This window comes from Gracilinanus agilis, chromosome 2, assembly GCF_016433145.1.
Source record: "Gracilinanus agilis isolate LMUSP501 chromosome 2, AgileGrace, whole genome shotgun sequence".
Lineage (NCBI taxonomy): Eukaryota > Metazoa > Chordata > Mammalia > Didelphimorphia > Didelphidae > Gracilinanus > Gracilinanus agilis.
In genome coordinates this window covers 440,603,394-440,631,386 of record NC_058131.1, presented here as the reverse complement: position 1 = coordinate 440,631,386, position 27,993 = coordinate 440,603,394, and the positions used below count along the sequence as shown (strand labels likewise).

At 37.1% G+C, this 27,993-nt stretch overlaps 1 protein-coding gene across 1 annotated transcript in view; it reads right to left on the bottom strand.

Annotated features, from left to right (window-relative positions):
• TRPC7 (transient receptor potential cation channel subfamily C member 7) overlaps positions 1-27,993 on the bottom strand; it is a 403,356-nt gene that overhangs the window by 105,486 nt on the left and 269,877 nt on the right. The window contains exon 5 of the mRNA XM_044659937.1: positions 26,502-26,718. Within this exon, the coding sequence (XP_044515872.1) occupies positions 26,502-26,718 (217 nt within the window). The remainder of the gene's footprint in view (positions 1-26,501; positions 26,719-27,993) is intronic.

Here is a 27,993-nt window from a genome sequence, read left to right as displayed (position 1 = left end):
GCTTGTCACAAAGTTGTATGTTTCTGTTTACTGTTGTCTTTGTTATAGTCTTGTCTCTATGTATTCTTAAATTGGACATTAAAAAAAAAGAAAGAAAGAAAAGGGGGGAGTTTGAAGATCCCACAGTCAAAAATCCTCAGCAGAGGACAAAAGCAAGTATCTGTTCAATAATTTTTTCCTCTTTCTTCCTTTGGATGGGCCCCCAAAGGTGCGAAAAAGAGAAAAATTCAGAGCAGAAAAGGGAGGTTTTACTCCACAATTAGAAGCATTTTTCACTTAAGATTTGATTTTAATTTTTGAATTGCTAATGATTTTTGATATGGTACAATGTAATTTTATTTATTGTGGTGACTGTTTGTCAGTCAAATGTGAAATATTAACCAAATTTTGTTGAGCACAAAAAATCATGGTTAGAAGTTTGTTAAGCCTTGGTTTACACTTTGTAAATGTAAAAGTCATTCAGATAGAGTTGTAATGTTATTATTGAGAACTTATTCTAGAATTTAAACTTGGGATTTTTCAAATGAGATGTTCTTTTAATGTATGTGCTGTCAGAACTAGCAACAAGTAATCATATGACACCTGTAAAAGTGAAATTTGGGAGATGCCAAACTACATTTCCCGTGGTCCAACGGGTTTCCGGTTCCGGTTCTTTGGGCGTGGGGACACCTACGTCTCCACGCAGGGAAGAGTTTATAATCTCCTGGGTTAGGAGGGAGTGCTCTCTTGGCCAGCAGATTAGGGAGGAGACAGGAGACAATAATGGCGAGGGTGGCGGTTTTGAATTCTTACAAGCGCGTGGTCTAATAACTTTATCTATCAGCATGGCTTTAATTAAAATATTAATTTATATTATTATAGCAGCCTTTATCATTTTTTATATTTATACACCCAAGAAGTTTTTGGTTTTTTTTAAATGGTAAACTATGCATGGGTTTTAATAATACAGGTACTAAGAATTGGGTATTTTGCAAAAGATGGAATTTCTAAAAAGTGTTGTTTTGACTAAGAGTTGTATGAATTGTTTTTAAAAATGTGTACAGGGAGGCAGCTGGGTAGCTCAGTGGATTGAGAACCAGGCCTAGAGACTGGGAGGTCCTAGGTTCAAATCTGGCCTCAGACACTTCCCAGCTGTGTGACCCTGGGCAAGTCACTTGACCCCCATTGCCTACCCTTACCACTCTTCTGCCTGAGAGCCAATATACAGTACTGACTCCCAAAGGGAAGGTAAGGGTTTTTGGTTTTTGGTTTTTTTTTTAAATGTGTACAGTGTATAAGAAGGAATCTGTGATCTAGAGATTAACATATATTCAGACTCAAATTGCTAGAAAATAATGATGAATGAATACAAAATATGTATGCATTTAGACTATAAAGAGAATTAAGTTTTCCACCTGAATAGGTTAAGGATATATGATGTGCAAACTGTATGAAATTAACAAGGGAAATTTGACCAGCCCAGGATCTAATAGGGTTTGATATAAGGATTACATGCAATTAAATATAGCACCTTTCTTCTTTTTGTAATAATGGTAAAGAAGGAGGAGCCGGAGGAAATAAGAGTAAAGAAATAATAGGTGTAAATTCTGGTGCAAAATAGATACAACAAAAGGTATATCAGAGTAATATCGATGAAATTAAATCAGTAGTGTAGCAATGCTTTGAGGTAAAAAGAAACTAAACTGGAGGTTCTATCCTGTTTTAAACAGAGGTTTGAAAGGAATAAGAGTAAATGCTTTGCAATTCAGTTGTTTTTTCATACTGAAAGATTACTAAAGGACTTGAAGTTATTTAGAAGCTGTGGAGTTCAATCTAAAATTCATAGAGAATAATTTATTATGAAAGCTTTGATACATGCAAAATTTTAAATTGTGGTGATCTCATTTGTTAAAGAGAGATAAGAGACAAGATTTAAGACATAAAAACCTAAATCAAGCCAGGCAGCCTTAGGGTAAATTGCTCACAAGCAAACAGGAAGGAAAGAGAGAAATACTTTTAATTGTTCCACTTTGATACTTAGGAACTGATATAGCAACAGTACATAAGTAAGATCTTAAAGAGTTTAAAGATGAGTATATTTTAATTGTATACGTAAGAGGGTTTAAGGAGATGTTCAAGCAAGATAGAAAAGTCATAGATATCTTGTAAAACAGGGTTTTTTTTTTAAATTTTTAGCAGCATAGTTGTTATAAAGATGCAAATGGTGAACCCCTGTGCTGGGGGTGGAGGGGAGGCCCTTCTCTGGAATGAGAGGACTCCAGCCTTAGCTTAGAAGTGAGAAAGATTTATTGTTAAGATGGGATTGGTGGCCAGCAGGATAGCATGGGTGGAGCAACCCTGGGGGGTTGTCCTCCGTGGCATGGCATGGCTGCACGGGTGAAGCAACTGTCAGGGGTTGCCCCCTTTTCAAAAGTGTGGACGGGACTCCTTGCACTCGAGCATTTGGTGAGTGGAGGATCTGTCTGGGATCCTAGGGGCTTAGGCTATCAAGGTGTGGCTGAAGGTGTATCTCTTTTGTTACAAGGGGAAGGGAGTTTCCCTGTCCACTGCCTGCCTGGGTTTGGGGATGCCGGGTCTCTGCCATCTCTGCACAAAGCCCATGTTAATCTCAAGAAGACTGTTTTCCATCCTTATCTATCCTCCCATCATAAGAAGTTTAAAAATATAATAGGTTTAAGTGTTTAAATTGATCATAAATGGTTTTTTTTTGGGGGGGGTTAAAAAAACTATCACAAATGGTTTTTCATCTCAGTGTATTAAAGTTGACTAACTTTATTATTATATTTGACTTCCTGGTTTTAAAAATAGATAAGCAGCCTGCTTGTCAAAAGGCTTGCTTTAAGGTTTACAGTGCTTAAAATGTTTCAAATCTTGGAAATAGACCCTGTAATACTATACATGCTTTGTGATATTCCTTTAAATATGATTTTTACATAAATTGTTGCTAAAACATGTATTTTAAGTATTGTTTGAATGTAAGCAAAAACTCATTGTCAACCTGACTACCATAGGTTTTGTTCACTCCTCAGTGGTTACCTCAGTTTACCAATTTGTACTATGAACTGAATCTTATAATTGATGAGCACTATGCTAAAGGTGCAGTGTCTCAATTCTTGGGAGTTATTGATTAGCATTTGAAGGGATACCAAATGGTATGTTTATTTTTGTGATGGTTACAGAGAGTCAGAGAAAGTGAAGAGGTATGTTGTGTTGGAATACAGAAGAAAGAGAGACTTGAATGTCCTGAATATGCAGATTCCTTATGGGTAAATGGAAGTTGTGTTCTGCTTTTAAGTAGAGGGTTTGAGGGAAAAAGAGAGGAAGAAGGAGAGAGGAGAGATGAAAGAGAACAGATAGTAAGGTGAAAAAAGAATAGATAGATGTTCTACTCTTATAATTGGATCCTTGACCTAGGAATAATTTCTAAAATTAGTGTATATGGTGTTGGGAAAATCACAAATGATTCTGTAATTCTCTTGAAAAGTTACACTGAAGAGATTCCTGTCTGGCTTGTCTTAGTCTTTCAGATGGCCCAGGTACAGGAGACGATAACAACCCTGATTTATATTTACTGTGGAGCTACTCAATCCAGCACTCCTGTTCCTTAGTTCAGGTTTTGTGACTAGAGTGTGATATGTTAATTATTGCCAAAATATGTAAGAATAACTGATTGATCAGCCCAGTAGGGATGTGAAAGGCTTGTTTGAGGAGGGTATGGAAATTGTTTCAAGATTGTTGCTTAGCAGAATTTCTCTGAGCTGTAATGGGAAAGATTTGTCTTTAAGGAAGGAGAAGGCTTCTGGGATCCAATGATGATATATTGCAAAAGACAGAGAATGTTCTGTGATGGTTAGAGAGGCAATTCTAGGGCTCAACCTGGACTGGACCTTTTCTGACCATCTAGGCTACTAATCCTTGAGTGACACAAGGATGGCATGAGCCAGTGACATCTTTGGCCTGTACATATGGCATGAGCCAGTAACAGCTTTGGCCTGTACATGGAGCCCCTCACTATGTGTCCCTTGGGACATGAGGAAATGTTTTTCCCCTCTGCCTTCCCTTTTTGGAGAAAGTTCCCATAATCAGCACTTAATGCAAATTGTAAATTAATGTTTCCATCTCCCCAAAGAACCTATTAGGTTAATAATTGAAAATTATCAAATTGTTAGGGAACATACTTTGAGAAGTAGGTAAAGTTTAGTGATAGATGACTTGTAGCTTGCAGCCTTAATTTACCACAACTGAAGTTTGGATATTGACCCTGGAAATAACCCAGGGCTTTCTGGATTTCCTCCGGAATCTGGGATAAAGAAATTTATCTATAAAGTGTTGTTATTCAAGTAGTTATAGATGCCATATTAATGTGGGCTTTGCAAAGGGTATTCTTTAATAGAAACATCACATGCCAACTCTGCAAACAACTTAGGGATCAAATTTCCTAAAAGCTTCAATTCCTGTCAGAGGATGATTTCTGGGGATAAAAATCTGTTGGCTAAGATACCCAAATGTTAGTGTTTAATATCAGTTTCTATTGTGCTAATTTTCTCTCTTTGTATCTGGTGTCCTATTTTTTGCCCCAGTCCTAGGTTCTATCCTTCTGCCTTAGGAATGGATGCTCTCCCTTGTGACAAGTCTGCCAGTCTGGGGAAACAGTCCCTGTTCTCCGAGCCTTCAGGATCCTGGCATTTGCTGCAGAGACACCCCTGAAGACCTTGTGCCCACAGCTCCTCCTCCTCCTGCTCCCCCTCTGAGAGATTCTACGCCCCTTATTAGCTTGAAGAAGCTACAGAGGATTGAAACCATCAGCTCTCTTCCCTTAGATGTTCAGAAGGGGGGGAGAGGGGAGACGGCATGGGACATTGTGGGACATTGTGCCCGGGAGACAGCATAGAACATTGTACTCCCATAATGAAAAGGTTTTCAGGCAAACTATAGGCAGGAAAATTCCTTTGCTTCCACTATGATGGACTAGTGACCTTTGTCATAGATCGTATCAACACTGTATAGCTTATAGTCCTTTGGCAACAGTACTGAGCTATCTCTCTGATACCTTCCGATTGTAATGACATTTAAGAATGATTTCTTTATGATCCAACTCCAGAAGTGGGGAATGTGGAACCTAGAAAGAGTCAGAATTAAAAATCCTGACCCCTGTATGACATTATGGGCCCAACCCTTATATGACATTATGGTGAAATAGAATTATTCACAGGAATCCCAAACCTTGCAGACCTCCAGTCTCCCAGGACTGACCTTATCTATCTTGAAGACCTTCCCCTTCTCCCCAGGATCTCTTCCCTTCAGGAATTCACCTTATCTACCTTAGGACATTCCCCTTATCTACAAGATTTCCTAACCTAAGGACATTCCTCTACCCTGTTCCATTCTGAGGACTACTCCATAAAAACTCTAGCCCAGGCACAGCTCAGGGTCCCTCACTAACTTTTCGTGAGGGACCCTAGCTCGAGCTAGACAATAAAGTCCCTTTGCATCTTGCATTGTTGGCTCAAGACTCATTTATTGGGATACTTCTCCGGGCATAACAATAGAATCTGGGAGATCAGGGTTCAAACTTAGCTTCCGACAAGTAGTGGCTCTGGAGCCCTTACAAAACTCATTCAGCTCCTTAGTTCTCCAGACAAAATCTTCATGGTCACAAATTGCAGGCCAATTGTTGATCTGGATTGATAAAGGATTCCTTACCCCAAATTCTCCATTCCAGTGGAGGTTCACTGGATCCACAGGTTCAAACTGAAGAAATTAAAGATCTTTTTTTTTGTGTGTGTATGCCCAAGTATCATTCTGCTGGATTTTTCTATTTTCATTTTGCATCAAACATTCAGCACCTGGGCATCTATTTTCAGAAATATTTTCAGATTTTTCTATAGTAAAAAAGAGGTGGAGGGCCTTCTGTAAAAAAATACAGTCTTCATGGATGACCAACTAAAATGCAATACAGAAAGGCTATTTGCAGTCTGACCATTGAAAGGCTTCCAGAGGAGCAGTGTTCCCATTTAGTGCTCTCAGGGCTTTGTCCATAGCAGACATTCAAAATTAATGAGTTTCATTAAAGTCTATTGGAACCACCTCCAAATCTGTGTCTATATAATTAATACAGGCTACAAGGCATCAGAAGATTCTGGGAATCAAACAAGCTAAGCAAATGGATGGACTGTCAAGTGAATTCAAGTATTTCCCAAGGTTTCTGGAACTTTGGCAAATGGCATGTTTGTGCACTTTTCCACAAATCAGCAAACCCTGAGCAAGGCCACTTCTGACACATTAACTGCAAGAACCTGGGTAGCTACTGAATCTCTGAGTGCTCTAGGCAGATATTTATGTGTCGAAGAAATACTGCTCTGCAATAGTAGAGGAAGTTCCTCATGGAGAGCTCCTGATGACAATAAAATTAAAGGTCCAATGCCTAACTAACCTTTCTACTATGAGCTAGGCATTATTAATCCAAATACAAAAGTGATATAGTTTCTTGCCTCGGAGGAATTTTTTTATACTTTTATACTCTTTCTCCTACTTCCAGTCTACATTAGGAAGGTAACAGTTCTATGCCAAACACCTAAAATTTGTTTGCTTTGAGCTTTTCTTTTCTTCAGTATTAGGGAGAGGTGTCACTGAGGCATATATCATTCCTCCTGAGGCAGCTTAGGATGCTGAACTTAGAGTAAGATCCAGTTTGAAATTTTGCTTCTGGCATTTATGTGACCATGAAGAAGTCACTTACCATCCTTAAGGCTCAGTTTTCTCATCTGTAAAATTGAGATCATAAAAGCTCTAATACCTGCTCCATAGTCTTGTTTTGAAGGTCAAATTAGATAATGTATGCAAATGCTAAAACATTATAAATGTCATTTTTTTTTAAATTTTAAACCCTTAACTTCTGTGTATTGACTTATAGGTGGAAGATTGGTAAGGGTAGGCAATGGGGGTCAAGTGACTTGCCCAGGGTCACACAGCTGGAAAGTGTCTGAGGCCGGATTTGAACCTAGGACCTCCTGTCTCTAGGCCTGGTTCTCAATCCACTGAGCTACCCAGGTGCCCCAATGTCATTTGTTTTTATTTGCAGTTAATGACATTTATTTATGAGGAATTTGGCTGCATCAGAGATCATTATGGACATGGAAAAGAGTTTGCTTTTTATGCAAAGAAAATTCAACCCTGATCTATAGAAGGGTTAAATACAATTGTGTTTAACAATCTGTCTGGTATAATGCTCCAACAGATGTGGGTGTAGGTACAATCATTCTCACTAGGTTTTAGATCTTCCCAGAATCACAGAATTGTTGAGCTGAAGAGACCTTAGAAGTCACTTATATTGAGCTGAAAGGAATAATGAACTAGAGGATTTCTATGTGAACTGGAAAGACCTCCAGGAATTGATGCAGACCAAAAGAAGCCGAACCAGGAGAACATTGTGCACAGAGACTAAGGTAATGTACTTCTCTACTAACAGCAAAAGAACTGTGGGAACAGAAATGCAGAAGAAAATCATATGATTGATCACATAGTTTGATAAGAATATGATTAGGGTTTTGATATTAAAAGCTCATTCTATTGCAAATATGAATAACATGGAAATAGGCTTTGAACAATGATGCACGTAAAACCCAGTGGAATTGCTTTGGGAGGGGGGAGGTAAGAGGGATGGGAAAAATCATGAATCATGTAACCATGGAAAAATATTATAAATTTATATTTATATACTCTTTATTTTGTAGCTGGAGAGACAGAAGGAGGATTAATAATCTCAAAGTCACATGGTCAGTTAGTAAGTGTCAGAGTCAGGTCTTCTGGCTCTTTGTTCCAGGCTCTTTCTGCTATAATTTGAAGCATACAGTTGATTGATTGATAATTAACTGTTTTGTATTTTATTTTTCTATTCCATTCATTTGTCTTGAAAGGTATATTATAAATCTTAAAGTCAGTAAGTGGTAAAGTTTAGAATCCAGGTCTCCTATTTCCTGGTCCAATGCCATTTCTATTTAACTAGGCTGCTTCCTAAGTATTGACAGCATCATATAATATTAGAAGTGGGAGGGAGCATAGCTTCAGAGCTAGAAGGGACCAGAGGCTATCCAGTCAAAGTGCACATAAACAAGAATCATCTCTACTACCTGCCTGACAAGATCTATTCACGCAGTTTTTGTTTGATGGCATTTAAATATGAAGTAAGAACACTCCCTAGCCCCCCAAAAAGGAAAATAGTTTCCAGTGATGGGAGCTGTTCAAAGTTAGAATGCATTGCCTAAGAAAGTAACTGAGGCTTCAAAACCTCAAGCTAAAGATTGACAACTGTTTGTGAGGTATGCTTTAGAAGTGCTTATTTAGGCATAAATTGGATTAGATGACCTCTGGGATTTTGTGACTTTTCAAACCATTCTTAGCTCATCTAATCCAATACCTTCTCTTTATAGATGAGTAAACTCATCTACTTATAGGTAAGCCCCTTTCTCAGCACACTCATTTTCTGGTTGTTGTTTTTTTTTTCCTGGTAGCAAGTAAGATGTATAGCCTTAGGAAAGTAATTTCCTTTTTCAGTGGCTAAGTTTCTTCATTTATAAGGAAAGGGGAAGTCTTGATGGCCAATTTTGCCCTAAAAAAAATCACACAACAAAACCCTTACCTTCCATTTAAGAGTCAATAGTAAGTATTGATTCTAAGGCAGAAGAGCAGTAATGGCTATGCAATTGGGATTGGGTAACTTGCTTAGGGTCACACAGCTAGGAAGTGTCTGAGGCTAAATTTGATCCCAGAACCTCCAATCTCTAGACCTGACTCTCAAGCCACTGAGCCACTTAAATGTCTTGACTCTCCTTCACTTTAGAGCAGAAGTTCTTAACTTACAGTCTATGAATAAGTTTAACATTTTCTGAGAACTATATTTTAATACAATACATTTGTAATTCTTTGTAATCCTAAATTTATTACTTTAGTCATTGCATATTATTATTCTAAGAAGTGATTTGCAAAAGGAACTCATGATACAAAAGCTTGAGAACCCTTTCATTATAGATAGGACTGTGGTCCTTGCTATTTGAAGAAGAAAAAATCTAGGAAGTTGCAGAATCCAAGGTCCAAGGAAGCCAAGAAGATATTTAGCTAAGTAACAGATTAGTACAGTTCTTGTGTTTTTCCTTATGATTAGGTTAGGGACATTGAGTTTCCAAGTAGATTGACAGAGTAAGCAATCCCATGAGATCCTGAAGAAACATGGATCAGATTGATGAAGTGTCAACTTAAAAAAATCCAAATGAGTTGGTGATCTATATATAATGAATAGAATATGAAGGGAAGAGTCTAATTAATTATAGTTCAGGGGAAGGAAAAACTACTAAAGAAGCAGCTAGTTTCTCTGGTTCTCTTCTTTCAGGAACTGAAAATCTCAAATAGCCTTGGGTCTACTTTGAATGAGGAGGGTCCATCCTCCATTTATGACTGTATAAGATTCTAGCCATTTCTTATAATGACTAGAGTTACCTTGAGATTTTGACCTCAGTCCAAATTATTTGTCAAGAAAAAATACTTTCTAAAAGGTGGGAATATTTTTTAGATCCTAGAAAATTTAATTATTTTATAAAATATCTGTTTACAAATGTATTGATCTTTTTTTGGAGGAAGGGATAGAGTAAAATTATAGGAAGTAAACACTAAATTTTCAAGTGAATGATTTTCTTTTTTATTTAAACTCAGCTTCCATCTTAGAATCAATACTAAGAATTGATTCTGAGGCAGAAGAATGGTAAGAGCTAGGCAAGTAGGGTTAAGTGACTTATCCAGGGTCACACAGCTAGGAAGTATTTGAACTCAGATTTGAACCCAGAACTTCCTGTCTTCAGATATGGCTCTCAATCCACTGAGCCACTTAGCTGCCATATGAATGACTTTCAAGTGAATCACTCAGACTCATAAATGTAGAGTTGGAAGGTTCTAGAGACCATATAGTTCAACCTCTTAATTTTACAGATGAAGAAACCTAAGTCTAAGAAGGTCAGATCTTCACAGTTCACACAGTTGAAAGTCACACAGGTAAGCAGCAAAGGCAAAATTTGAACTCAGGTCTTGTGAGTAGAAGATTTCCACTGTGTCACACAGAATATCTTATTGTTGTTCTTTAGTCTTGCCCAACTCTTCTTGACCATGGCCATGCTGTTCATGTTTTTTTTTTTTTGTTTGTTTGTTTTTGGTTTTTTTTTGACAAAGATACTGGAATGGTTTGCCATTTGCTTCTTTGGTGGATTAAGGCAAATAGAAGGTAAATGACTTGTCCAAGGTCATACAGCTAGTAAATGTCTGAGGCGGGATTTTAATTCAGGTCTTTCTGACTCCAGGCCCAGCATTCTAATTATCCAGTAAGCCATCTAGCTGCATCATAACAATATCTTCTAGTGCTCCATTATTCTACACAGTAACAAAGTTCCCTGTGACAATTATGGCTTATATTTCTAAGGTAATTTGGGATTTGAAAACTCTTCACAACTAAGCTATCAGGGAGTTTTATTACTTCTATTTTATATATTAAATTTTTTTTTTTACAGAGAAAACTCGGATCTAGAGACATAAAATGACTTGTCCAAAGTCATATAATAGCTGACAAAATGAAAACTCAAATCCACATCTTCAAATTCTTGCTCCAATTCTCTTTATATTATATCATTTTACATCTATTGAACTAGCTGGGACAATATGTTGTTGTATGTTGTAAGTAGTAGTGGTAAGATTGTTGGACTGAAGAGGATATTGCCCATCCATCATCTATCCATTCAAGGGTGAAGAACTTTTGAGTCAGGAAGGCATGAATTCAAAGCCTACCTTAGACATTTACTAGCTAAGGACCTCTAAGCCTCATTTTTCTAATTTTGAAAACAGTATCTATCTGACAGGATTGTTGTGAAATGGGATTATAAATATAAATATGAGGAGCAATAGATGGCCACTGAAGTTTCTGGAATACACTAATGGAATCCAATTTTTGTAGTTAGCACTTTAATCAGTAGTGCTTATATGATGGGGATGAGATGAAGCAAAAAAAAATTGAAGCTCACTACAAAAATTATGAAGACTGGAAATGGGAAACTGGTAAAAATAGTGTTGTTAGAAAGGAGTAGTGATTTAAAGGGAAAGGTTGAAATCTCAGTTTTAGATGAATTGACATCGAAGTATTTATAGTGCATCATACTGGAAAGGCTCTATAGACCACTGAAAATGTAAGTCTGGAGATTTTAGGGCCTGGAACTATAAATCAGAAATCATATTCATGGAGGTGGTGGAGGTTAAAGACAGAAGAGTGAATGAAATTACCAAAGGAGAGAATTATAAGATAACAAAATTCCAGATGGTAGCACCCTGGAATAAGGGCCCCATTGACCTTATGCTATTTATAACTAAATAGTAAGAAGGTTCACTGTTCTCTTATAGCAGAGGTACAATGAGTTCCAACCTAATAGTCACATTTGGGTTCTAAGAACACAACAACAGGCAGGTCAGTAAGAGATCCTTAAGAACAGGATGCTTCTCTGGCCTCAGGATGGCTCATTTTCAGCAGGCTTTACACATGTTGCCAAATTCCCCAAAGCTGCTCTTTCCCAAGAAATTTTAGTTATAATAATTAAAGAGCTACATGAGGCACCAATAAAACTTAAGGATAGATGAATAGATGTAACCTGCAAGGTGCCTGGGGCACTCATCCAGGAGAAGTAAAATAGGCAGTTCCTTTATAAAGAATTGAATTAGGGTAGAAACAACTGAGACATTGATGTCCCCACTCATAAATCTTTCCTATTCAAGAGCTAGTAATCCTTTCTCCCAAATCCCCTTTGTAAGAAGCAAGGCTAAGCCAGGCATTTTTTGGAACCTTGAGAGATGGAACACAGAGGAAAGAAGATCCCGCGGGCTGAAACAAAGACTTCTGGGAAGGAGAGCCAACTGATTCAAGCTCTGGGGGTTTTCAGTCCTGGTGAAAGAAGGTTGTTTGGGGCTGGGTGACCCTTAAAGTGAATTTTGAAGAGTTTCCTCAGACTTTTAGTGAAGAATGATTATTTCCCATGATCTATATTAGTTCCTGTACACACTTTAATTACAATAACAGATTCTTCAGTGTTGGCTAGAGATGTGGGGACTTCTGTGGGGAGCTCACCCCTGGGACACTCAAATTGCCTTGGGCTTTGCCCCTCAATAGTCCCTCTAATTAATAACAGTTCTTAGCTATAGGATTACTAGTTTGGGATTTGGGTCAGTGAAGCTGTGACTTGGGGAACACAGAAGTAACTCTGTGGTTACCCTACACAGTCAAGGACTGAAGGGGACATAGGGAATTACCTGCACCCCCTTTCCTGTGTACCTCCTCCTTATTTCCCTAGATTATGTTGTCCTGTAATAAATCCTTTCAGTTTTATTTAGTCAAATCAGAGTATACTCAATTGGTGGGAGACAGTACAAGGCGGGTTGAGGAAAAACGGCAAGCTGACCACCATTTTTAATCTGATCTCCTGCTGAGACCTAAGGGGAGGCTTCTCTTTATCCTAGCAGGCACAAACATCTTAATGGGGTTACTCTCATTTCCCCTTGTGGAGATAACATCCCTCCAACCTTCAAACCCACATGCAATTAGCAGGAGTCCCCCGTTTTCCTCTGGGAACCCCATTTTGTTTCCCATTAGGGTGGGGTGGTGAAGAGGGAAAAGAGACCCTTTCACATCTATCTAGCGGGTAAACAACTACACCCCAAATGTCCTAATCACCCCCCTTCCTACAAGGGAGGAGTGGTGAGCCAAGAATCAGAAACTGAAGAAAAAAATAATTTTAATAGGAAAATCTGTTTAAAAGATGGACAGCAGCCATCTTGGGTGGGGCTCACTACTATAACTCTAGAGGGAAAAACCTCTTTTGAAAAACATTGCATTAGACATATTTAAAGGCACAGGCAGCAATTCAAAAGCATAGAATGGGCAATGGGAAGTACTCTTTTTATACTGATTAGTAGTTCCTTGCAGATCTATTCCTTTTGGTCCATGCTTTATGGGCTTTGGGTTGAAACCATTCCACACTACCTGCTCTAACTCATACACTTAGTAGACATGTATCAATGGCTGAAACTGGAACTAGAAAGAGTATGTACATTTATTCCTATAACCATGGCTGTCTTGGCATCATTTCTACAATTTTATTGTATTTAAAAAAGCTCATGGGGCAAATCTTGGGGTACAAGGTTGAAGAGAAAGTAACTTTAAATATATTGAAAGAAGAATTGGTAAAAATAATAGAAATAAAGATTGGGAAACACTTTAAGAGGGAAAAGCACAAGAACCAGCGACTATAATGCAATTAGTGGACACAGTGGGTGCAAGCCAGCCCCTGTGCCAAGACAAAATATAAATCTGACAACACAGTAAAAGGAGCAGAGGCACCAGTTCCCATTTTACCTCTTCAAGACTGAACTATTCTATAGGGGGATACTGGGATAGTCTGTTTAAAAACCCATTAGCCTTTCTCTAGTGGGATCTTAGAGATCCTAAAAAATTGCATGCCAGATTGCTATGAAAATCCTCATAAGTGTGTCAAGGAATTCAAGCATGCCCTGAGACTTTATGATCCATTATACAGGGATGTTGAAATTCTTTTAGGAGAACTTTTCACCTACACAAGCTAAACAATTCGTCCAAGAAACAAGAAGCAATGACAATCTAACATCATGGCCAGAGATCAAATTATCTAATCCAGGGAACTATCCTTTCTTAAAGAGGTGCAAAGAGGATGTCACTGAAGCAATGCTCCATTATGCAAAATGCCCAGACTCATGGGGAAAATTTGAGACCACAAGACAAAAAGTAGGAGAAACCTCTAGTACCTTTTTAGACAGGGTCATGGAAGCTGGAGGGTCTTTTCTCGGGTTTAAGGACTTAACCAAATCTCCAGCATATTGGGAGGCAGTTCATAAAGGGGAGCAGTTTGCCCATCAACATTTATTTTAATCTACACTGTCCTGGGTGGGAAGATTTGTCCCTAGAAGATTTAAGAAGGACAGCTTCATATGTTTACTCGGGTTCAAATAGTGCAAATGACAAAGAAAAGCAAACAGAGAGAAGCAAAGATGACACCATTGCTGATTTCAAGAAACAGCTTAAAGGGGCAAAACAACAATTAAACAAAAGGAAATTGAGGATATAAAGAACTAAACCACCTTACAGGCTAGGAATAATAATAGAACCCAATATCAGTCAAGACAAGCCCCAGATATTAGACATTGTTTTTCGTGTGGTACAGTGGGGCACCTTGTACGACAATGTTATAAAAAACAAATTAACTTTAATAACAATAATAACAGTAGTAATAGAAGAACTTACTCAAATACTTACACAAATTAAAAATACAGCCAAAATAACTCTTACTCAAAGAAAAATAGCAAATGTTGTGATCACGATTGTGGGAGCTTGGGAAATTCAAACAATACCCTGATATTAAGACAATGCAAAAAATGGACATTTTGCAAGGAGCCAGGCCTTGTTTTTCTGGAACCCAAGTCAATGCATGAAGCCAGAAACTAGTAGTAGCACTCAAAGCAATAGAAAAGTAGTACAAAGACAAAAATGTAACAGAAAGCCAAAAAGGGAAAGATTGGGACAAAAAATAGATAATGGGGATGGTAGAACAGAGAATGAAAGTAAATAATAGATGAGGAGATGCAGTTAAGAAAAGATGTGGAAGACATAAAAAATGAAATTTATGGGACAAAGATAACAGATAAAGATTCAAGCAAAACACAAATAGACATAAATGCACTCACAAAAGCATGGGAAGCAAAAGGGCTATCCTAATAGGAAAAAGCAAAAGCAAAGACATTAACCAATGCAAAGCACAAGAAGAAGCAAATTCAAACCTTAAACCTTTAAAACCCACTGATAAAGAATCTACAAACATGCAAAATCAAATCGCACTGACAGAAAACATATCACAAGAGCAATTACCAATAAAAGCAAAAGCAAAACTTATAGAAACAAAGACATTTGGGGTGTTCTGGACAACTTAAAACACAAACTGCTAAAGAAACAAACAAAGTAGATCAAGTCTTTACTTGGTGCTGGAAAGGATCTTACTAGAAGTAAGATCTTTAGACAGGCAAGCAAGCAAATCCCACCAAGGATTTGGTACAGGGAAAAGTGATAATGGAAATGAGTTCCTGGGAAATAACAAAAACTTCAAAGCTAAACCCAAGAAGTAAAGAGTTTATTCCTAATGCATCTCCTAGGGTAAGCTCAATTCCAAGTATACCAATACTTCAAGCTTGCAAGCACACACAAAAGCCTATAGAAAGATCTAATAGATTAAAGGAAAATCAAAAGCAAACATCCAAGCAAATTTATGCAGAAGTAAGAGAGAATGGAGGGGAAAAGAGAAACAAAACTCATATAAAAGCAGATGTAACAAAATACAGGGAAACAAAAACACAGAACCTTTGTTGTCTACTAATGCAACGAACAAAATGTATCCATCAATATCCCTATCTACATTCAATCTTGCCAATGTAAAATACAAAGTGACAGCAGAGGAGTGCAATAAAACATTTAATCACATGCAAACTTCCCTTGATTCAAATCTGGGCAAATCACACAAAAAAAGAAATGATCAAGGAAGTTGAACAGTCTTTTCCTTACTCAAAATCAGTAACATCAGCAAAGCAAAACAATAGGCAACATAACCAATCAGGATAACACATTGCAGAAAACATATGTACCAATCAACACCATTACTCACTATAGCAGTCAGACAGAAATGCAATCAACAACAAATAATAAAATTCAAAGGAAAGTAATATTAAGTCATGCTGAATGCACAGGGGAAGAAGATTCTTGTTGGGAAACAAACTGGGATTAATATACCACAAGAGAAGGACAGGAAATTACAGAAATAACAACACCAATGGTACAGGTCACACAAAATACCCAAAACAAAGAACCCCATGTGATGATCAGAGTGGGAAAATGAGATTTACCCTGCATTAACAGATACTGGTGCAACAAGAAGTGTCCTTAAAACATCTCCAAAGGATAGCAAAATTATTGGGTCTATCCAAATAAGAGGTGCAACAGGGCAAATCCAGAGGGTACCAAAACTAAGAACAAAGATGGCAAACCTCAGACTCCTTATTTCTGTTGATCCCAGGATGTCCCTTGAACCTTTTGGGGTGATATTTTTTTTGTGCAAAATTGGGGCAACCATTCAGTGTGACCAGCCTGGGGACATCTATCTGCATTTGCCTAAGCAATCACTCAAACACTGTCCAATGTTGATCTTAGGGCAGATAGCAGATAATGACCAAGAGCAGAGAGTAAGGTACATCTATGAAATCCCAAACACAGTACCACAAGAGGTATGGGCAAAACACCCCAGTGACGTGGGCATTCTAAAGTACATATGTACTGTACATATAGAAATCAAAGAACAGATACCACCAAGAATACCTCAGTACACGCTTAGCAAAGAAGCAGTAGAGGGCATGACTCCAATTATAGAGAGTCTCTTAGAGCAGAAAATCTTAGTTCCAACTATTTCAGATTTTAGTACTCCAATAATGGCCATAAAGAAGAACAAACTGGATGCACATGGCAAAGTTCAATGGAGACTGATACAAGACCTGAGAGCAGTAAACAACTTTGTGAAAAAAAGACATGCTGTCATACCAAGTCCCAATGAAACAATATCTGAGATTCCAAGTATAAGATATTTCAGCATTATTGATCTCTGTAGTACTTATTATCCAATACCTTTAGCCAAAGAAAGTCAAAATATCTTTGCATTCATGTGGAAATTCCATCAAGTCATATGGTCTCTCATTTGCCCCAAGGTTTCTGTGACAGTGGATCAATATTCTGTCAAATATTGAAAAGAGATCTAGAGAGCATAAAATTCAAAGACATCAATGTAGATGACATTCTTTTCGCAAGCCCACATACAAAAGTTTGTCAGAGAGACTCTGTAATTCTTTTGTAAGAGTTATGCAAAAGAGGCCATAAAGTATAAAAGTCCAAGCTGTAATGGGTATTACAAAGAGTAAAATACCTAGGATTCATATTGGAAGAGGGCACAAGAAAACTTTCTCGAAAGAGGGTGGAAGATATCCAAAAGCTGTGTGTACTAGCTTCTAAGAAACTCATACAAAAGCAGATGTAATAAATAAATCTTTCCTGTTCAAGAGCTAGTAATCCTTTCTCCCAAATCCCTCTGTCTATAAAGATAAGATTGATGCTCCTCTGCCTGTTGTTCAAGGCCTTTTATAATCTGACCTTGCTGACCATCCAAATTTGTTCTCAGTTTACCTTCTTCATTTCAGCCAAATTATCCTACATTTAATCCAGGGATAATGGCAATTTGTTACAGGACAATAATTTCTTACTTCTTAGTGGGGTGCTACTTTTTTTGTGAAATATTATTTTGATAAAGCCAATGCTTTATATTCCTTTGAAGTCTCATTACACTATTATAATAATACCATGTATGAATACATGGATTAATATACCACTGGGGAGCTGAGAGGAACAGGTTATGGGGAAACTTTCCTGCCACCATCAGCTTCCAATCAGAGGTCCCCTTCTGCCCAACTTTCCTGACCATCCCTTTTCCTTTCTATTTTGGGTTTTCCAGAGAAGACTATCTCTTCTTCATCTCTACATCCTAAGAAGGAGTCTGGTATGCCCTCTCCACTTCAATGCATAGATACATTCCATCCTTCATAAGGGCAACTTCCATGCAGATCTCATACAAGATAAGATATGACTACTCAATGAGCAGGAAGTTATGAACTATAATCACTACAGTGATACTATAGAAATTATGATGTTATAGAGATTATAGAGGACCACTGGACCACTGAACCTCAAGAACCACAGGACCTTATAGGTATTATCTTTCCTAATTATAATGTGATTTCCTGAAAAGCAGGGACTACCTGATTTTTCTATTAGTATCTGAAAAGTTTCAGCACATAGTAAATGCTTAATAAATATATTTTCATTCATTTACATGTAGATTTAAGGTTTGAGAAGTATTTTACATCCACTAATTAATCTGAGCTTCATAAAAAGCCTATGAGGCATGTACTGCATGGATTATTATCTTCATTTTACCAATGAGGAAATTGGGCCTGAGGTAGTTTAAATGATTTGCCCACAGCTAGTAGGCATAAGACATGAACTTGGGATCTTTCATGACTAAGTCCAGAACTTCATATACTATGTTTCTCAGAACTATTATAGGCTTTGAGACCATTTTTCAGTGTGTTGGTGTAGTTTCCTGTTCGAGTTGATGAACTTACATTGTCAGGGCTTTGGTTATATTCCCTATGGAGGATATTGGCAGATTCATTGACAGTGCCATTGAGTGGATTGCCAAGGGACACTTCCTTGAGAGTGAGGATATCTTCTTAAATCTAATGAGTTGAGGGTAAATTAGTTGACTGACTTGGGTTGTTGTAGGTCAGGGCAATTCCTTTATCCTAGGCCAATGAAAAGCTATTTCATGGCAGAATCAATCTCCATTCCCACCTTACCCCTCCACCCCCAGCCATTTTATTTTTTTAGAGATCCAAATCTAAAGAGAGATCTGATCAATCAGAAATCACAGACCTGAGAGTAAAGTTTGGTCTCTGGTTAGGAGAAATGGGGTACCTGTGGCTTTGAGTAGCCACCCAGAAACCAAATTTCCCAGGGACCCCACCTGAGCCATGCCCTCTCTGTCTTAAGACATGGCAACAGCAGTGTCTGAGATTGGAATCCCTAGACTCTGCATGAATCCATCCCTAGACCTTGTCCTCTGGAAGCAGAGGTGGAGGTATATAACAATTGCATATGCTTCCTGACAAGTAGCCCTAGAGACACTGAATCTAAGCTGGGCTCTCCTCAGGGTTACCTTTTGAGTAACCTAATTGCAAATTGATTATAAGTCTCACTATTCTATGAAAGATCATAGATCTTAAACTGGAAGGGAACTATTCATTAGTCCATCACCTTCCTTTTGTGAGTGAGAAAATTGAGGACCAAGTGACTGACTTAGACTTTTTTAAGTGGCAGAACAGGAATGTGAACCAAGGTTTTCTGGCTTAAAAGTCCAGTGTTTTCTGCACTGTTTCATAATGCAATACCAACCTCTGGGAGAAAAGGAGACCCCATAAGGCAGCCCTCTAGAGAAGCACTTGCCTCATCTGCAATGCCAGTGATCAGAGTTCTGGGAATTAACATTCTAATGAGAGAAGGAAAAGCTCTTAGGCAATGCCAGCCTTGGTGGGGGAATGAGGATCATTTATACAGTCCTTGGAATTAGAAGGGCAACAAGAGACTAAGTTGCAATATGGGAAATAGACTTTGCTACCAGTTACTAGTATGGATTGTTTAGACAGGGTAGTATCAGAAAGATGGAGACATCATTATCTACCTAGGGTGAAACTAGAATTCCCTGTGATGTTAGGGAATTGTTTCTCTAAGCAACTCCAAGTTCATTTTCCTTTTAAGGGGAATCCAAACTAAAGTATGTTTCCATGAGTCTGAGGTGGTGAGGTGGGAGTTGGAATTCACCAGATAGGGAAAATCTCAAAAAAGTTACTACAGGGTCAGCTAGGTAGTCCAGTGGATAGAGCACCAAGCCTAGAGTCAGGAGGCTTCAATCTGTCCTCAGACACTTCCTAGCTGTCTGACCCTGGGCAAGTAACTTCATCTGTATTGCCTAGCCTTTGCTGCTCTTATGTCTTAGAACTGATACAAAGATGTAAGGTAATAGTTTAAGGGAAAAAAAATAAAGTACTATAAGAGGGATATACACATATATGTAATATACACACATCATTTATGTGTGTTTTATACTTTCTGTGGAGTGAAATCAATGCTAGTCTGCTCCCAATATCAATACTTTGTTATACTTACTGGATAATGGGAACATTCGTGGTGACCTAGACATGAACTATATTTGAACTAAGGTTACTAGAAGAAACTCGGAGACTGATCAAGATAAAGCAAAATAAGAGAGCTGTTCCCAAGGTCAAACTCAATCTCCTTAAGTATAAAGAATTATCCCTACTAGGCCACAGGTTATATTTGTTACTACTAGGGATTTTGAATTATAAATTACTTCTGCAGTTGTGAAAATAAGAAAAAACTCAGTGCCGTCTTGGTTATACTCTCTCCAGATATCACCAAAGCAATCAGAACACTAAAGATGGATCCCTGGTATTTCAGAGGTAGGATCTGAGCTCAAATCTTCTTTACTTCATCCTCAGAACACCATTCATTTTGATACATTGTCTCATTTTTCTTTTAGTTTTTTTTATTTCACTATTCCTATACCCAGAGACTGCTTTCCAACCAGATCAGAATATTCCTTTCTTATCACTGACCATATGCATGTATGTTATAATGCATGTATGTAGTCAGGAAGACATATCCTGGATCCCAGAAATTAATTTACACTTTTCTGGACCTCAGTTACTTATTTATAAAATGGAGCAATTGGAATAAAAGCCCTTTAAAGTTTCTAGTAGCTCTAAAATCTATGACCTTTCCTGCCTTAAGGCCTTTGTTTATAGAACCATAGACTTAGATGGGGAAGCACTTTAGAAGCCTTTGAATCCAGCTCCCTCATTTAACAAGTAAAGAGAAAAACACAGAGAGGGCAATTAATTTGCCCAGGATTACCCAGCTGGTGAATATCTCAGACCTCATTTAAAGCCAAGCCCTCTTATCTCCAAATCTAGTGCCCTATGTAGTTGAGTAAAGTAGCTACTTTTGGAATCAGGAAGATTCATGAGGATAAGTTCAAATAAAAAATTCATGAGGCTGAAATCAAATCTGGCTTCAGACAATTATGAGTTATGTGACCCTGGGCAAACCTCTTGAACTTGTTTGTCTCACTTTCCTCATCTATAAAAAAATTGAACTGGAGAAGAAAATGGCAAATCACTCCAAGATCTTTGCCCAGAAAACCCCAAAAAGGGCTCATGAAGAGTCAAACATTACTGAAATGACACTACAACAATGTCTAGTAGAGCAGAAGTGACAAACTCATAGCCTACCACACTCCTAGTGTTCCTGAACCAGATTAAAACATAATTGGAAAATATTCAACAAGATTAATGAAAAGACAATAAAAATAGATAATAATACATTTTAAAACTAAGTCTATAAATGAGCCATAGGAATCCATTTGTAAGGATTAGTGGCCCTCATTTCTCTTTGAGTTTGACACACCTGAAGTAAAGCAACCTGTCTTTCTTGATGGCTTGCAGACTGCCTGAAGTAATCTCTCAGCTCTCTAAACTTATTTAGAAGCTTCCCTCTGACAAGTCCTGACCCCCATTCCACTTCCCTAGATACTCCATCACTCAATGAACCCTGTCTCAGGTGCGTTCTTGGACCATTTACTATTTTCGCCACATATTTGACATTTGTCATATGTTGCCTGGAGATATTATTGATTTTTACACAGGCCTTGTGGTTTTTTTTAATTGGTCCCACAAATGTATTCTTGCAGCAATAAGTCTTTGTCACACCATTTAGCACTTAGTGTGTAATTTAATACATTTCAGTGTATTATTTATATCATTAGTGTGTAATTACATACTGCATTATTCTACAAAGATTGACCATGTGCTAGGACACAGAAATACTGCAAACAAATGCAGAAAAGCAGAAATAATAAATACAACTATTTCAGATCATAGTGTGATAAAAATTATATTTAACAAAGGTCCATGGAAAGGCAAATTAAAAAATAATTGGAAACTAAATAATTCTTCAAAACTGATGGGTCAAAAAATCATATAAACAATTACTGACTTTGTTAAAGAGAATGACAATAAGGGGACATCATATCAAAACCTATATGATGTAGCCAAAGCAGTAGTCAGGGGAAAATTTATATCTCCGAGTGCCTATAGCAACAAAATCGAGAAGGGGGAGATCAAAGAATTGGGCTTGCAGCTTAAAAAATTAGAAAAAAAATTAAAAATCCCCTGATAAAAACTAAATTGGAAATCTTAAAAATTAAAGGAGAAATTAGTTAAATTGAAAGTAAAAGAACTATTGAATTAATTAATAAGTCTAAGAGCTAGTACTTTGAAAAAACAAATAAAATAGATAAAGTACTGGTTAATCTAATAAAAAAGAAAGAAGAGAACCAAATTAAAAGTATCAAAGATGAAAAGGGTGATCTCACATGTAATGAAAAGGAAATTAAGGTAATTATTAAGAAATATTTTGCCCAATTATATGGCAATAAATAAGACAATCTAGGTGAAATGGGTGAACATTTACAAACATATAAATTGCCTAGATTAACAAAAGAAGAAATAGAATACTTAAAAAATCCCATCTCAGAAAAAGAAATGGAACAACCCATCAAGGAACTTCCTAAGAAAAATCCCCAGGGCCAGATGGATTCACAAGTGAATTCTATCAAACATTTAAAGAATAACTAACCACAATACTATACAAATTATTTGACAAAATAGGCAAAGGAGTCTTGCCAATATCTTTCTATGACACAAATATGGTATTAATTCCAAAGTCAGACAAAACAAAAACACAAAAAGAAAACTACAAACCAATATCCTTACTGAACATAGATGAAAAAATCTTAAATATAATACTAGCAAGAATATAGCAAGTTATCACAAGGATTATTCCTCAAAATAATAAAACAGCATATATTTAAAACCATCAGCAAGTATCATCTGCAATGGGGACAAGTTAGAAGCTTTCTCAATGAGATCAGGAGTGAAGCAAGGATGCTCGTGATTACCTCTATTATTCAGTATTGTACTAGAAATGCTAGCAGTAGCAATTAGAGAAGAAAAAGAAATTGAAGGGAATAAAGTAGGCGATGAAGAAACTAAACTATCACTCTTTGCAGATGATATGCTTTAAAAATCCTAGAAAATCAACTAAATGACTAATGGAAATAATTGAAAACTATAGAAAAGTTGCAGGATACAAGATATAATGGGAATAATTTGAGGAAAGGTGTGTGGTAAAAGGGGATTTTGAAAGGAGGTTGTCAGGGACTTGCTAGGTAAGTAATATGGGTTACAGGTAGGCTGGAATAAGGAGATTCAGGATATAATATGGGCTGAAGTCAGGGAGTATAGCACTGAAGGGAACAAAGATCTTCAGGGAGAGGAGAAATTAATATAAACAGGCAAAGACAGCAGGGCTTATAGACTAGGATTTAGGCTTAAAGACAAACTGAGGGAAATAGACTGAACTGAAATTAACTACAGGCTTTAGTTAATTTTGCAGGAAGGGACTTGTTTTGAAGTTACACCTTCCTTCAAGATGGATACCCCGGCTTCCCTTCAAGCCCAGAGTATGTTGGTTCTTTCCCTCTTTTCCCTCTCTTACTAATTAACTGATAAATTAACTAACAGATCTGTTGAAACACAAAAGGGTTTATTGTCTTTAAGGATGATTTGTCAGGAAAGTGGATTGAGGAAGCCCTAACAGTTTTAAAGAAACCTCAGGTGGGGGAAAGGAGGCAGAAATGGAGTCTGAGCAAGGTCCTGCCTTAGCTCAGCTCTCAAGGTGCTCTTGATGTCTAAAGGGAATAAAATGATGACTAACCAATTTCTTTAGATAAAATACTGCCAAATTATAGTTAAACCCCTCACAGATTTGAACTACTCTCTAATTTACTCTCCTGATTCACTCCACAGACATTTAAGGTAAGGGAAGGAAGGTAGGAAATTAGGTAGAGAATGGAAATACAAAGGGTTTATCTAAACTAACAATTCTTAAATAAATATTCCAATGCTAGGCTAAATTTCAATTCTTCAGATAGGCAAGGAAGCAGCTCAGTTGGTCTGACCCTCTCTCCATGAGATTCCCAAACCAACTGCCTTCTCTCCCTCAATATTCTAGACTCCTAACTGATTTCAGAACTCAGCCAAAGCTTGAAAAAACTGTCATGACCCCCTCTCTCTGTACTACAAAGATAAACCCATATAAACCATCAGCACTTCTATATATTTCCAACAAAATTCAGCAGTAGGAATTAGGAGAAACTCCATTTAAAATCACTCTAGACAATATAAAATATTTAGTAATTTATCTACCATGACAAATGCAGGAATTATATAAACACAACTACAAAACACTTTTCACACAATTAAAACTAAATCTAAGCAATAGGAAAAACATTAATTACTCATGGGTATGATGAGCTAACATAATAAAAATGACAATCTTACTCAAATTAATCTAATTATTCAGTGCCATGCCTATCAAATTACCAAAAAACTTTTTTTATAGAATTAGAAAAAAATTATATCAAAATTCATCTGGAAGAACAAGAGAAGAAGAATATCAAAGGAAATAATGAAAAAAAGTGATGGATGGGGTCTAGCAGTTTTAGAGTGGTCATCAAAGCAGTGGTCATCAAAACAATATGATACTGACTAAGAGACAGAAGGGTGGATCAATGGAATAGACTAGGGCTAAATGACCTCTCTTTTGTTCAATAAACCCAAAGATCCCAGCTTTTGGGATAAGAACTATTTGAGAAAAACTGCTGGGAAAAATTGGAAAATGGTATGTGAAAAATTATGTTTAGATCAACATCTTACACCCTATATCAAGATCACTTCAAAATTGATAAATGACAAATATGAAGAGTGAAATCATAAATAAATTATGTGAACATAGAATAGTATACCTGTCAGATCTGTGGGAAATTAAGGAATTTAAGACCAAGCAAAAAATAGAGAAAATTACAAAATATAAAATGAATGACTTTGGTTACATCAAATTAAAAAGGTTTTGTTTAAACAAAACCAATGCAACCAAAATTAGGAGGAAAGCAACAAACTGGGAGAACATTTTTATAACAAAACTCTCTGACAAAGGTTTATTTTCCCCAAGTATGTAAGGAACTAAATCAAATTTACAAAAAAAATCAAGTCATTCCCCAATCAACAAATGGTCAAGGGACATGAATAGGTAGTTTTCACATTCTGAAATCAAAACTATTAATAAACACATGAAAAGATGTTCTAAATTCCTCCTAATTAGAGAAATGCAAATTAAAACAACTCTGAGGTACCACTTTACAGTTAGCAGACTTGCCAATATGGCATCAAAGGAAAGTGATAAATGTTAGAGGGGATATAGTAAAATTGGGACACTAATTCATTGCTGGTAGAGTTGAGAATTGTTCCAACCATTCTAGAGAGCAATTTGGAACTATGCCCAAAGGACTTTAAAAGAATGCCTACCCTTTGTCCCACTGTTGACTTGTACTCCAAAGAGATAATAAGGAAAACAACTTGTACAAAAATATTTATAGCCACACTCAATGTGGTGGCAAAAAATTGGAAAATGAAGGGGGTGTCCATTGATTGGGGAATGGTTGAACAAATTGTGGTATCTGATGGTGATGGAGTATTATTATGCTGAAAGGAATAATGAACTGGATTCCATATGAACTAGAAAGATCTCCAGGAATTGATGCAGAAAAAAGGAGCAGAAGCAGGAGAACACTGTACACAAGAGACTGATACTTTATGGCACAATTGAATATAATAGACTTTTCTGCTAGCAGCAATGCAATGACCCAGGACAATCCAGAGGTACTTATAAGAAAGAAAGCTATCCACATCTAGATAAAGAACTGTGGAAACAGAAACACAGAAGAAAAACATATGATCCATCACACAGTTCAATAGGGATTTGATGAGGGTTTTGATGTTAAAAGACCACTCTCCTGCAAATATGAATAACATGGAAATAGGTTTTGAACAATGATACATGTGGAGGGATACGAGTGGAATTGCTTGTTAGCTTCAGGATAAGGGAGGGAAGAGAAGGGGGGAAATCATGAATCATATAACTATGGAAAAATATTCTAAAGAAAATAAAGGGGAAAAAAAGAAATTAAGTTTCTTGAAGGCAGGGACTTGACAAAAAAAACAAATTCTTTTCTTGTTTGCTTCTGTCACTTCTATTTATATTCTGGAGATGGAATCTGAATGTAGATCAAAGCAAACTATCTTTTTGCTTTCTTTTTCTCTCTTTTTTGTCTGTTTTCTTTCACAACATGACTAATATGGAAATATACTTTGCCAGTCTGCACACATATATATATATATATATATATATATATATATATATATATATATAACCTTACAAATTGCTTGCTTTCTCAATAAGAAGGTAGGAAAAGGAAGATGAGAGAAAATTTAGAGCTTAAAATTGTAAAAAAAAAGAAAAAGATTAAAATTGGTTTTTGTATGTAATTGGAAAAGATATTGAATTAATGATCTGGAGACTGGAAAATATATACATACATATATGCTTTATATACAGTTATATCTATGCCTGCTTAGGATGCTTATGTTCTAAACTCTTTTCCCAGCTGTCTTCTTGTCTTTTTCTTTAGTCTAAAGTGAAGAATTCCCCCTGGCAAAGTAACATGCCCAAGAGCTGAGGATAAAAATAGAACATGGAGTTGCTTGCTTACCTAAAACCCACTTCATGATAAGCATTTCTGTCCATGAGAATTGGGTGGTTTTTACTCTAAAGATCTGTTTTGGATAATCCGTGATGGTTTCATTGGGGAGGTTTTTAACGCCTTCAAACCGATCTGATGCATTCAGAACTAACAATCCCAGGAAGATTGTGAAAGAGACTGCATGGGCCACAAACTTCATGAAAGGGCTCCTCAGGGTCCGTCCTAACTGGAAATAAAATATGAATAAGACAGATGATTAACTGAGGGACTCCTGTTCCTTTGGTACTCTTTTCTTTCACATTTTGGATAATGTACTAAAAGCTACAGAATGAATACATATCCTATGACATCTCCCCATGCCAATTCCCAGGTAATAGGATGATTATGTGTGTGTGTGTGTGTGTGTGTGTGTGTGTGTGTGTGTGTGTGTGTGGGTGTGGGTGTGGGTGTACACATACAAGATGCTTTCAATACTTTTACCTTGCTTTCTGTCCTAGAATCAATTCTGAGGCAGAAGAGTGGTGTAAGAAAACTCTTTTACAAAGGTAAATCAGAAAGGGAAACCCTGGGATGGTGTTACCGAGGTTAGCCAAGAGTGTTGATTAGCCAACCCTCAGAGAAACCCTAACTTTTTTTTTTTTTTTTCAGAGAGCCAATGGCTTCTCTTTTCAGGTTCCCTTCACCCTTACAAATGATTATCTGACTGCATTTATTTAATAACAAGTCTTAAAGGGAAGGTATTAGGATAGAGGGAAGTAGGGATTACCCTCAACCTTAAGCACAGATTGGTTTTCAAATCTCTGTCAGAATTTGAGCTGAGCCCAGGGCTCACAGGCTTATGAAGGTTTCTTTTCTTCCTAATCTGTACTATATTCATGCTAGCTTTTATAAGTTCAAAGTCTTTATCAGTAGACAGTAAGAGGAAAAGAGATTCTGACCTTCAGAGTTGGTTTAGCCTGTCTCTTCAGGTTAATGCCCTAAAGACCTGCAATTCAGTTCAAGCGGCCCCCTTCAAATCCTTTTGGTGGATGGTACAATCCACAGGAATCCAGGAAGAGAAACAGTTGGGAAAATCCCAGGAATAGAGGTAGTTTCTATCCCAAGAGGCAGAGAGCTCCCTCTTGTCCTGAGGTTCAGGCAAGAGTTCCTCCAGCGAGAGCAACTGTCCCCTTCAGAGAGCAATTGTCCCTCTTTCCAGTCTTTCTCTTCCCCCTTCCTTGTCTTCATTGTCAATAAATCCTCTCCAACATTCCTAACCTTTCCTGTCCAATTTTTCTTACAGTATCTTCCCCTTTCATGCAATGAGTTAACTAGCTCAGTGACATGAACTATTATACTTATCCTTAATTATCCTATGCTATTTGCTAATCTAAACCCCCTAAAATAACAAAAAAAACTTATCTACACTATGTTATTCTAGATTCCTAACTATCTACCCTAAGCTAAGACGTTTTCTAGGAAAAGTTTGGGTTAGGAATTTGAGGTTTATAAAATGAATACT